We start from the raw sequence: 13,523 nt of genomic DNA on the forward strand, positions 1-13,523 counted from the left end.
CTCTTGAGAAGAGGAGATTAAGGGGGGATATGATCGACATGTATAAATACATAAGTGGTCCATATAGTGAACTTGGCGTTAAGTTTAAGGCCATCACAGAGGACAAGGGGCACTCTTTACATCTGGAGGAAAGGAGATTTAATCTCCAAATACAGAGAGGCTTCATAGTTGGTGAGGTTGAAAAAAGACACAAGTCCATCAAGTCCAACCTGTGTGTGCTTTTATGTTTATATTACATTGTATATCCCTGTATGTTGTGGTCGTTTTTGAAATTATCGATGCTCCCCGCTGAAACCACTGCCTATGGAAGAGAATTCCACATCCTTACTGCTCTGACAGTAAAGAAGCCTCTACGCAGATTAAGGTTAAACCGCTTCTCTTCTAATCTTAGTGATTGGCCGTGTGTCTTTTTAAATTCCCTTGCGCGGAATAGTTTTATCACTATTGTGGGGTCAACAGTAATGAAAGAGCTGTGAAAATGTGGAATAGAATCCCTCAAGAGCTGGTTCTGGCCAGCTCAATAGATTGCTTTAAAAAAGGCCTGGTTTCGTTTTTTAAATGTACATGACATAACTGGGTACTAACATTTATAGGTAAAGTTGATCCAGGGAAAATCCGGTTGTCTCTTGGGGAATCAGGAAGGATTTTTTTCCCCTGCTGGAGCAAATTTGATCATGCTTTGCTGGGGTTTCTTGCCTTTCTCTGGTTCAACTGCGGGTATAAAATTGTGTGTATAGATTTGTCATTTTTTCTTTGCCCCTTTTTATTGATTGACCTAGATGGACTTAGTCTGGTTGAAAAAAAGACCCAACTATGTAACTATTAATAAACCTTAGTATACAGCGCTATATAGCACTATATAGCGCTGTATACTAAGGTTCACTTTTTATATGTCTTAATAACTCAGTGACAAGATTTAGCCACCAGAAATCTGGTTCTGCCCCACAGCTAATATAATTTCACTTATTCTACTACGTTGCAAATACTGCATTCTGTATAGTAAAAAAAAAGTAAATAAATGAATAAATAATAATGAATAAATGATCAATTGGGGACACCAATAAATCACTGTAATGCCAGCAGCAGGTAGGTGAAGGTGGAAACCGGTGTTGAATTTTGACTATGAAAGTCTCAATAAACTATAAGAAGCTGGTTCATAATTAGCCTGCCAGCATCTACTCAAAGCTTAAATATCAGTTTTGAATAGATTGGTCTTTTAGGCCTCTCTCACACAGCTGTTCCATTCAAATCCCCCTGCCAATTTTTCAGGTGATCTGAAGAGAAGCTCAATATTAGTCTAAGAACGGGCAAATGTATACAGATGTCCTTTACATCTGATAACCTCCAAGTCCATCTTGGTCTGAAAAACAAGTGTGCACCTGCTTACATCTTCTGCAAGTAGACCTAGCATGGGTCTGTTAAACCCCAGTTTCAAGCTAGAGGAAACCCAGAATGGACAGAGATGTCCTAAAAGTGACCTTCATTTCGTTCTGCTCTGATTCAACAGAAGATCGGTTTATAGATCCCCTGCTGACCGGAACGGATGCTGCCCAGGTGAAAAGGCTGTTAATATGAAGGCTTTTTCCCTTTTGTTTACTATATCACTTATTCGGTGGTATATTGAGTCTCAGGTCAAGAAAATGTGTCATTAAAGTGGTAGATCTGTTCTAGGTAATATTTTATGGCAGTAAAAATGTATAATAGTATATCTCCATGCTTTCACTTTTCTTATTCATGTATGCTGCGACAGAACAATAAATAATTCTGCCAAGCATCCCCACAGTTCAGCTCAATGAAGAATGTCAGCTGCATAAGGAGCCATATTTCTGGATTTGTCATGGCACATAGATCGATGTACTAAAATGCAGCTCTCTGCCCTGCCTGCTGACAAACTATGTCCTACACTATGCTTGCAGCAGAAGAAAATGAAATTAACGACAACAACAAAGCACTGTTAGCGAAAATTGAAGGGGCACGATTAGGTTCACACTTTGTGATAATAATTGACCCTTGTCATAATGTCAGGCTATACAAAACACAGAAGAGAAGAACAGAAGTACATTTCCACTGAGTCAGATTTAGTAATGTGGGCAAATATGCTCAATCTGAAACAACTATGCATCATGAAGGAAATAACAAACTAGAGTGAGCTTTCCTGATGACCTCTTTTTTTCTGAAATCATTTTTGATTTTGTGCCATCTGCTAGTAAGACAAGGGGGTTAATTTACTAAAACTAGAGCGTGCAAAATCTGGTGCAGCTGTGTATGGTAGCCAATCAGCTTCTGACTTCAGCTTCTTGAATTAACCACTTGCTGACCCGCCACAGTACATATACAGTATACTGCATATACATGTACATCATTGTGCCCGCCGGGGTGCACAGCGCGTGAAAACACCCCCCCCCCCCGCATGCACAACTGCTGTATCCACCAGACACAGCGGATTGCGGGTCACGGTACCAGCCCACTTTGAGGGGCTCGAGGATCACAATGTCAGCAAAGCTGTTATGAATGAGATTCATTCCTATTCTTCCTATAATAGTGAGCCGTGATTGGCCCACAGTTATCACATGGTACCTGGGCCAACCACAGCACCTTGTACCATGTGATTGGCTGTAGCCAATCACAGATCACTAGTAATCACATCTGTCATGAATGTATTTAAAAAAAACTATTAGATAGGCATCTAATCGGCCACAGCATACAGGGATATACAATGTAATACTGACATAAAATCACACACATAGGTTGGACTTGATTCACTTGTGTATTTTTTCAACCGCACCTGCTATGTAACTATGAAACTCATTCATTACAGTTCAAAGCATTGCTGGAACAATGATGTTCATTATATCAGCAATCAAAATTTAAAAAATCCCTGATCACCCCCTTCCTCTCAGAGAGTGTTGACAATGGTGACACTGAACTACTTAGATGAAAATACGTAAAAAAATTGTAAAAAACAATTTAAATTAAAAATTATTTGAAATTTTTATTTTTGAACATACTTTCTTCAGTCATTGTCTCCGATCACCACCACACCAGTCATATGATGACGCTGTACTGCAATGGTGACAGTATGTAAGAAATAATTGTAAAAAAAAAAAAAAAAAATTGTATTTAATGTCTTCAATTAAAAAAAAAAAGTCCCAAAAATTACAACTTGAAAAAACTCGCCATGCCTTTTACTAAATGCCTCAAACTGTCTACTTATCAAACAGGGGTAGAAAGTATAGTATTAAAAAAAAAAAAAAAAAAGTTTCATTTATATTGCAAAAATAAAAAACCAAGCAGTGATCAAATGACACATAAAGAAAGCTCTATTTGTGTGAAAAAAGATAAACATTTAATTTGCCTACAGCATTGCATGCCTGTGCAATTGTAAGTTAACCACTTTAGCCCTGGAAAATTTTACCCCTTCCTGACCAGAGCACTTTTTGCGATTCGGCACTGCGTTGATTAAACTGACAATTGCGTGGTCGTGTGATGTTGTACCCAAACAAATAGAGCTTTCTTTAGGTGGTATTTGATCACCTCTACGGTTTTTATTTTTTGCGCTATAAACAAAAAGAGCAACAATTTTGAAAAAAACGCATTATTTTTTACCTTTTGCTATAATAAATATCACCCAAAAATACATAAAAAAAAATTTTTCCTCAGTTTAGGCTGATATGTATTCTACATATTTTTGGTAAAAAAAAATCACAATAAGCGTATATTGATTGGTTTGCGCAAAAGTTATAGTGTCTACAAAATAGGGGATAGTTTTATGGCATTTTTATTTTAAATTTTTTTTTATTAGTAATGGCGGCGATTTGTGTTTTCTATCGGGACTGCAACATTATGGCAGACACATCGGGCACTTTTGACACTATTTTGGGACCATTGTTATTTATACAGCGATCAGTGCTATAAAAATGCACTGATTACTGTATAAATGACACTAGCAGTGAAGGGGTTAACCACTAGGGGGCGATGAAGGGGTTAAGTGCGTCCTGGGGAGTGATTCTAACTGTGGGGGGGTGGGCTTCAAGTCACATGACAGCGATCACCGCTCCTGATGGCAGGGAGCGGTGATCTCTGTCATGACACAAGCCAGAACGGGGAAATGCCTTGTTTACATAGGCACTTCCCCGTTCTGAGGCTCCGTGACACGATCGCCGGGAGACCGGTGGACATTAAGTCTGCCGGTCCCACGGGCACAGTCACACTGTACGTGGTGGGCGCGTGTGCGCGCCTGCTATCCCCGACTCTTAAAGGGGACGTACAGGTACGCCCATTTGCCTGCCGCTGCCATTGTGGCAGCGGTCAGCCAGTGGTTAAAGTAGCACAGTGCTGAATAGCAAAAAATGCCCTGGTCATGAAGGGGATAAAACCTTCCGGAGCTGAGGTGGTTAAACTTTAACAAAAAACCTGGAAGCTAATTGGTTTCTATGCAAATAAGATTTTGCACTCTCCAGTTTTAGTAAATCAACCTCATGGTGTTTACTACCACAAATAAACGTACTATGATACCATTTTTAGAGGGCTGACAAATTTGCCATATCAGGACGGGAGCCACAAAATAGGAAACATGAACCCCTGTAAAATAATTGCCCATATTGTAATTTAATCTTGTGAAGAACAACACAAAGGCTTAGAAAAGATGTTATGTAGAGTTTTCAGAGGTGGGAGTAATCATTCTGTAATGCCTGGTACACACAATGAGATTATCGGACAAATCATATTCCTTTTTTTTTGCATGCTAATCTCATATCGAAAATGAAGAGTTTACTAAAGTGACGAAAATTCTCATACAACAGAATAAAAATTTGGAAGTGATGTAATGTGTTGTAGTGTATTTGTATTGTGTTTTCGAATGACAACTGATTAAACAAAAATTGTATGATTTGGTATCATACGAGAAAAATGTTTGTGCTTGACCCATCGGATAATATTAGATGAACTGTCGTGATCGGCTCTCAAAAGCTCTGTACTAATGATCAGATTATCGTATGATCGATTTGAATGCGGAATTTTTCATACAATTTTCTGATCGTGTGTATGGGCCTTTAGTTCATTATCATGAAGATTAGTAGTTAGCACTGCAGAGGCCAACTTGTACACAGTGCAGCCATGTTCCCCTATGTTCACCTAGTAAAAGATAAGGTTTTCATATAGAAACAGGCTTTGCTACTGATGAATATCTTCCTTGGCAAGAGTGTCCACAGTTTCTTTTTTACAATAAAGCTGGACACTTTCCTTCTCCCAAAGAGTAAAACAAAAGCTACTTAGATTGACATATAAATATGGTATAAGTGTTGTGTAGATACATTGATGACAGCACAAACTAGAATATTTTACTAATTTTAAAGGAATTCAGATATAAAGACATAAAACAATGTAAGACCCACTTGCAACATACCTGTGTATCAGCATTTAAAACCTTGATCCTCTGTGTCGATATGAAAAGATCCACTTCTGTTAACGTCTGTGAGTCTCCTTCCGAATTCTAGAATAGGGCAAATAAAAAGAGAATCATTTAATTCAAATTTCTAAGCTAAAATGGTCTATTTTACAGTATTTAGATGAGAAGTGTGACACATGCAAAAATGTTTCATGAATTCACGTAGTAGGTTGGTGGCTATCATAAACACAAGTAAACCAAATACAAACTGCAACAACTAAAGTGTATATAAATTGAAAAAAAAGTCATGGGTAGTTTAACTAATAATGACCAAAGCAATTATTGACTTTCACTGTGCATCATCTAATTTGCTATTTTTATGATGATGATCATGATAATGAGATGATCGCATGACACAGCTTTCTATTAGGATTGTGAAAGAGCTGAGAGTGAAGATGATCATAATATTAGACCTACATATCAATGTCCAGGTCCACTGAACTATGCTGTGATCCTTTCCTGAATAACATTTTCAGAAATTGGAACATCTTTGAGTATGGGTTATAAAATCTAAAAGGAGATACTGGCGTTTATTTACTAAAGCTGGGGAGTGCAAAATCAGGCTCACTTCTACATAGAAAACAATCAGCTTCCAGGTTTTATTGCCAAAGCTTAAATGAGAAGTATGGGGTTTGGTTTGATTTTGAAGATTCATACTTACCTAGGCTGATGCAGCATCGGTTCAATGCTGCATCTGTCCTCTGCCGGCTCTAACACTGAAAACCAAGCGATCAAACACCGCCGATCGCTCGGTTCTCAGAGCTCCCTAAGCAGAGAGCCTGTGACTGTCAGTCACTGCCTCTCTGCTTTGCCCCCCACGCATGCTCACTGAAGCGCTGGGCTGCGGAGGGAGCGGGAGCGGCTGGCTGAGATTTCACTTCTCATCGCTGACAGGCTGAGCTGGATGCCAGTCCATGTGGGTGGATCCCGACCATATTGTCGCAATCTTCCCAGAGCCTGGACCGGCTCAGCTTCGGCCCGCTGTCTGCTGAAAATGGGCAGAACTGCACTCCTGTGTTTCATAGGAGAAGTACAGCTAAACATGCTTTGGCTGTACTTCTCCTTCAATTGAACAAGCTGAGGTTAGAAGCTGACGTGAGTCTGATTTTGCACGCTCCAGCTTTAGTAAATAAACCCCAATGCGCTGCCGAATGAAAGCAGAAGTAAGCATTAGGGCATTGTTGCCCAAACGTGTTTAAAAAAACACACTAAATGCTGGTCAGCAAATTCTCATTTACTAGTTTTATGAGGCTGTTTTTTAGCAGCTTTGCTTTTCTTTGGATGCAGCATGTCCTACTGGTTGAGATTTACTAAAACTGGTGCACACAGAATCTGGTGCAACTGCGCATAGTAACCAATCAGCTTCTAACTTCAGCTTGCTCAATTAAGCTTTGGCAACAAAACCTGGAAGCTGATTGGTTACTATGCACAGTTTCACCAGATCCTGTGTGCACCAGTTTTAGTAAATCACCCCCATTGAGATGCATTGTCATTGCAGGTGAAGCAAGTCCTTCTGCTGCGTTTTATGTCCAAACCTGTCAACAAGTTCCCCATTTTCCTTTGGGATTAGTAAAGTATTCCTTATTCTGTAACAGGTGCATTTGTGCAGGGTGTAGTTTGAATGCAAAAGGCAGCTTTTGACAACATTGTCTCACTACAAAAGCCACAACCTGCACTAGAAAATGTTGGGATACCATTTTGAGAGATAATTTGGTTTCCATGGGGGAGACCAGCACTTTTTAGATGATAAATGTTAAAAAAAAAAAAAAAAGGCATAGAAACTCAGGAGAACCACACGCTGATCTCGTGGGTGGAAGCTGCGAGTCTGCCTGCTTGACTGAGAATATAGAGGCTGAAAATGAATAGGAGAAAATGTCCCCCCAAAGATAAAACATGACTTACATCTCAGACAAGCTAGTGCAGAAAGTTCTCAACGTCAAATCCAGTTTTGTGAAAAACAGTAGTATGGTCTGCTGATATGATGGTAGATGATAATCAAATCTTTACATAAACTAAATGCATATAAAATACAGCTTTGGGGCAAAGAGTAAAAAACAGCATATTGTTGTCAAGTGAAGAGATCTGCTCTGGCACAGTTTACCTAATTATCATATTCTCAGAAGATAAATACCATGAGGCATAAGAACAAAGGCTCATGGGACATTTTTGGAACCATTTGCTAGTAAATTACATCTCATCAGTCAAGGCACTTATCATTATGTAGTGTGAATGAATGAGTCCAAATATAGACGGGAGACTAGCAAAGATAGCAGCATATTGGGGATGGTAGGGACTGGTATGATTTTGGGTCACGAAGAGCGCTATTTTATGTTACATTTCTGATGCCAGAAACTCATACAGTAGAACATTATGATTACAGATTCCATTTCTACATCTGCTCTGATATAAATGGTATCACTAAGTACAAAAAGACAGCACTGACTATAAAATGGCACGTTAAAATAGTATTCATTCCCACAAAGAAATCTGCAGCTTTCTGGCAGAATAAGAAAAGAAACTTAAGCTACAAATCCCGTTGTCTTACCATTTTATTTGAGACTTGCATGAACAACTGGAAGTCATTTTAAAAAATTTAGTATTAAGCAAAAATCTAGGATGTGCAATTATAAAGGTTAACTTACTAAGGGTGTATATAGTGTTCACTTAGCAAAATTAATATTCCTTTAAATTAATGAATAATATGAAGCTTCAATCATCCAATCATGTATAACAAGCATCCATTTAATTTTCCTAGTACGTGATTGGGTGCTCAAAGCGAACAAGGTTTTACCTAATTTATTAAGCTGAGCGAACAAATACACTGCAAGAATGGGATTTGGCCAGTTTAGACCCAATGTGCACAGCTTGCAGGCCAGAACCCTAATGATGTTCAGTATTTGGTTTCCCTAGACATGATATCCACCTAGTGACCTAGTAACTAGCTCTCTCTCTCTCTCTCTCTCAGATAGATAGATAGATAGATAGATAGATAGATAGATAGATAGATAGATAGATAGATAGAAAAAACAAACAGGGATTGCTGCACTTAAAATTTATTAAGAGTCCAAAAAGACAAAAGTTACATGCTATGTTCCAAATAGCAACAGTTTCGGGCAAAGTACAACACGTCCTTCTTTAGGCTAGAACATCATCTGAATCTTGGAAAGAAGACTTTGCTATGTTGGGCTATAGGAATTAATTAATCATAATCAAAATGTGCAAAAATGATCAATATACATAAAAGTCCATACATTTCTGTGGTAAACCACTCTTCAATATGTTCTCCAACACCGTGCTCCTGAAGTAATAAGTGCTCCAATGCTCCAAAACAATAGTGCTCCAACCAAAGTGAATATAGAATGCGCTCACCAGATTTACCCGGCCAGAAAGTAATCATAAAGCATGAATCTAAGAAATGACAAACTGCTCGATTCAAAGGTCAGACTCCATCTCCATCATATTCCACATCTATCTCTCTCCTCCATACATGGGTAAATACGGTCACGATCAAATAAGCAGGGATATGTGAAAAAACTCTCCAGTATCATATATCCTCCAAGTGTTCATCTGTCTCCTTCTCCCATCACAAGACTCTGTGAAATTGGCTCCACCACAAAGAGCCACAGAAGGCAGGTATAATGTAATATAGTTTTATTTAAAAGACAACTGCACTTACATATGTGCAATGTAATAAAAACAGCACAAAAGCAGCTCGAGGGTCTGTAGAATCGGTCCTAGCGGCATGGGTTCCAACGGCCCGGCGGAATTGAAGGGCTCCTGTCAATTTGCATATCAAGCCTCTCAAAAAGAATGGAGTACTTTTAATAGCTCTTGAGGGTAACCTGTTCTGTAGGTAGGTTGCAGTCATGGCTGCTTCTCCTCAGTACTTGTGAGGTAGGTTGGCATCTGACAACATGCACTTGGCCATTTCTATAAGAGTGTGATTTTTCCTTTCTGCTACATCGTTTTGTTCAGGAGTGTATGGTGTGGTTGTCTGGTGTACTATTCCTTGTCTCTTCAGGTATGAGGCCACTTCTTTGTTTATGTATTCTCCCCTATTGTCAGTGCGTATTATTCCTGGTTTCCATTGGAAATTGTTGCTAGACATGGCAATGAACTCTTTCAGTTTCTCTGATGTTTTATTCTTGTGTTTCATCAGATAAGTATGTAAGCTGTGTACCTGTAATAACTGTCAGTGAAAATCAGTAGATATCTGTTCCCGCCTGACGTGAGAGTTTTCATTGGACCGCATACATCACTGTGTATGAGCTGCAGGGGGTGGGTAGTTTTTCTTTGAGATGCCTGTGGAAGGGGAGCACGTCTGGCTTTTGCTTCAATACAGCACTTGCATTTCATGAGCACTTTGCAAGGTGTTATTGTCAAATCTTCTGATAAGTCTCACTTTGTATTGTCCTGTATAGCTTCTGGATTTCTGTGCCCCAAACGCATGTGCAATAAGTGAATACATTTGCTGTGTTGGTCATTAGAGACCATATTGGCTTTTTGGTCTGTGGTGATGAGCATGTATAGGTGATCATCTAGTTTTCCTTTTGCAAGGCATTGCCTATTATTGTGAATTGTGCATTCATCACCTTGAAACTTAACTGTGAGACCGTTGTTTGCAAGACTTTTCACTGATAGAAGGCTGCCTTCTAGTTCTGGAACATACAGCACTTTCTTTACAAGGATACTCTGTTTACCTTGTGGTGTAATGCAGTTCAGGAAGCCCTGGCCTTTACCTCCTGAAGTGATGCTTTTTTCCGTTTGCTAGGAAAACCTTGTCTTTTGCACTGTAATTAATGTTTGTGAAGAAGGTCTCATCGCAAGTCATGTGGCTTGTCGCATGACTTGCCTGAGTCTATGCACCAGCCACGTAGCTTGCCACTCTGTGTTACTTTATAGGTGCCACTCCATGATGTATCTGCAGTTTCCTTTGTGGCTGCTTTGACTCTTTCTTTTCTGGATAGCTCTAGTTTTTGCTACTTGGCTTTCCAGATAGAACAGTCCTTTTTTAAGTGACCGGTCCTTTTACAGCGAAAACAGCCTTTGCTTTTTGTTTTGTGCTTTGTGCCTTTGTACATCTTAAGAGCTTTGTCATCACGGTGTAAATTTTCTTTCCTTTGGTCATATTCATCAATTATTTCCCTTTGACATATTCCAGTGTCAGCTCCTGCTCAGGTCTGGTTTCTAAAGCATTATTAAGAGCACTATATGTCTCTGGCAGGCTGCAGAGGAGCAGAGCAACAATATGGTTACCTTTGATGTCATCTCCAATGAAATGCAGCTGCACTATGTTCTCTAGCATAGCTGGCCTTCTTCTATTATCATTTTATAAAGCTTTCTTAGTTAAAATTGCTTACTGTTGAGGCTTGAACGCTCATGCAGTTTTTGTAATGCAGTCCACATACCTTTGGCCATTTTCTCTGTTCTTATGTGGATAAGCTGATCATCTTCCACTAATAAGCTTATGGTCGCTTTTGCCTGTCTATCCTTCCTGTCCCAGTCCTCCGTCTCTCTGTTTGTGGGTCTGTCTGTATTTAGCTGAGAAACATTTCTAGTTCAAATTTCCACAGCTGATCATTGACATTGTTTAGCTTTGCTATTGCATACTTTACATCTGAACCACTTGCCATCTTTCAGTATCTTGTATACAGTACTCACTCACTGTACTCACAGTATCCTCTCCAGTGCTTAGGTGCCTGCTGGGTGCACTTGGCCCATAACCTATTATCAGAGTATTGAAATAATGCACTGGAAGCTTCCTGTATAGAGAAGATACCTTTAATGTCATGGAGGAATATCAGAACATGTCTTTTCATGAGAACAGGAAGCAGGAACATACAACTATATGCACTGAGATAGACCATACATCCCATTACATCATAGAAAACATGAACTATACACTAAAATACTACAGTGCCACCTGCTGCATAGATAGGTATAATGCATGCAGTATTAGTTTATTAGCAATCATGCTGTTGTTCTTTCCAACAATACTTACCTGCCCTGTGCAGTGGTTTGCACAGAGCAGCCCAGATCATCCTCTTCTAGGGTCCCTCTTCGGTGCTCCTGGCCCCTCCCTCCTGTTGAGTGCCCCCACAGCAAGTAGCTGGCTATGGGGGCACCCAAGCTGAGCCACAGCTTTCTGTGTCCATTCAGACATGGAGCCGCGGGCGGGCCCCGCCCCTTTCTCTCCTCATTGGCTGACTGACTTTGATTGACAGCAGCAGAAGCTAATGGCGCCACGCTGCTGTCTCAGCCAATGAGGAGGGGTGTCCCGGGCAGCCGATGCACTCCTACTTAATCGCTGGATTTAGATGGGGCTCAGGTAAGTATTAGGGGGGCTGCTGCACACAGAAGGCTTTTTATCCTAATTCATGGATTGCATTAGGATAAAAAAAACCTTCTGCCTTTACAATCACTTTAATGACATGAGCTATATGTTTGGAGTCATTGTCCTGCTGCAGAATAAATTTGGGGCCAATCACACACCTCCCTGATGATATGGCATGATGGATAAGTATCTGCTGGTATTTCTCAGCATTAAGGACACCTTTTCACTGTAAACAGCATTATGCCTTTATCCTTTGAAGACGCTGTTTACAGTGAAACATGTGGGTGCTGTGATTTCCTGGCACCCTGTATTCCTGCTGCATTGAATGCTCTTTGTCTCACACTTTGAAGTGTCTGCTTTTTTCTTTGGGATTTCCCATGTTGTTTTGGACTGTTCACCAGGATATTTATCCATTTGTACTGACATTTTGCATGTGTTTGCTTTATTCATCATTATTATCTTTGTTTGCAATATCGAATCACATACTTTATGTTATTACATATATAAACTTTATTTATACTTGTTTATTTATAATTATATGTACATATATACTCTGCTTTATGTTTATTTCTATTTTGAGAGGGGAGTACTGGGTTATATCACATACACTTTAAAGTTTGAGTGTTTTTGACATATTTAACAACTTGCTGACCACCCTATAGCACATTTACTGCTACAGGGTGCTCCCGCTTTGCAGGATCATGTATATATATGTGATACTCCACTTCTGGGTATTGGGTGCGAGTGCGCACCACCGGCGGCTCGCTCCTGCTGTGATTCTACACAGCGGGAGCTGGTCAGCGGGTCCTGCAGAGCCAATGTCCACCAGCACCCACTGATCGGTCTGTAGACAAGCAGAACGGCGACATTGTGGTCAGCGTATGTGCCTCCGTCATCCGCAGCCCTGCTCTCCTGTGTCTGTGTCTCCCTCTGTCCTCACAGAGGGCTTTCACACTGGAGACAAAGCAGTGGCACTTTCAGGTCAGTTTGCAGGCGCTATTATTAGCGCAATAGCGCCTGCAAACTGCCCCAGTGTGAAAGGGCTCTAAGGACATGGATTGCTGGAACCTGTGGTCTGATGAGACCAAGATAAACTTATTTGGTTCAGATGGTGTCAAGCTTGTGTGACGACAACCAGGTGAGGTATACAAAGACAAGTTTGTCTTGCCTACAGTCAAGCATGGTGGTGGGAGTGTCATGGTCTGGGTCTGCATGAGTGCTGCTGGCACTGGGGAGCTACAGTTCATTGAGGGAACCATGAATGCCACCATGTACTGTGACATACTGAAGCAGAGCATGATCCCCTCCCTTCGGAAACTGGCCCGCAGGGCAGTATTCCAACATGATAACGACCCCAAACACACCTCCAAGACGACCACTGCCTTGCTAAAGAAGCTAAGGGTAAAGGTGTTGGACTGGCCAAGCATGTCTCCTGACCTAAACCCCTATCTCTAACATCCACCAGCTCCGTGATGTCATCATGGAGGAGTGGAAGAGGACTCCAGTGGCAACCTGTGAAGTTCTGGTGAACTCCATGCCAAAGAGGATTAAGGCAGTGCTGGAAAATAATGGTGGCCACACAAAATATTGACACTTTGGGCCAAATTTGGACATTTTCACTTAGGGGTGTACTCACTTTTGTTGCCAGCGGTTTAGACATTAATGGCTGTGTGCTGAGTTATTTTGAGGGAACAGCAAAGCTGTACACTCACTACTTTGCATTGTAGCAAAGTGTCATTTCTT

General features: G+C 40.4%; 1 protein-coding gene across 2 annotated transcripts in view; it reads right to left on the reverse strand.

The window, feature by feature from the left end:
• Nucleotides 1-13,523, reverse strand: part of APBA2 (amyloid beta precursor protein binding family A member 2) — a 656,749-nt gene that overhangs the window by 176,210 nt on the left and 467,016 nt on the right. For both annotated transcript variants that reach the window (XM_073618863.1, XM_073618862.1), the window contains one exon: nt 5,405-5,491. In XM_073618863.1, coding sequence (XP_073474964.1) covers nt 5,405-5,491 — 87 coding nt within the window. The remainder of the gene's footprint in view (nt 1-5,404; nt 5,492-13,523) is intronic.

Source organism: Aquarana catesbeiana, linkage group LG03 (assembly GCF_042186555.1).
Source record: "Aquarana catesbeiana isolate 2022-GZ linkage group LG03, ASM4218655v1, whole genome shotgun sequence".
Classification (NCBI taxonomy): domain Eukaryota; kingdom Metazoa; phylum Chordata; class Amphibia; order Anura; family Ranidae; genus Aquarana; species Aquarana catesbeiana.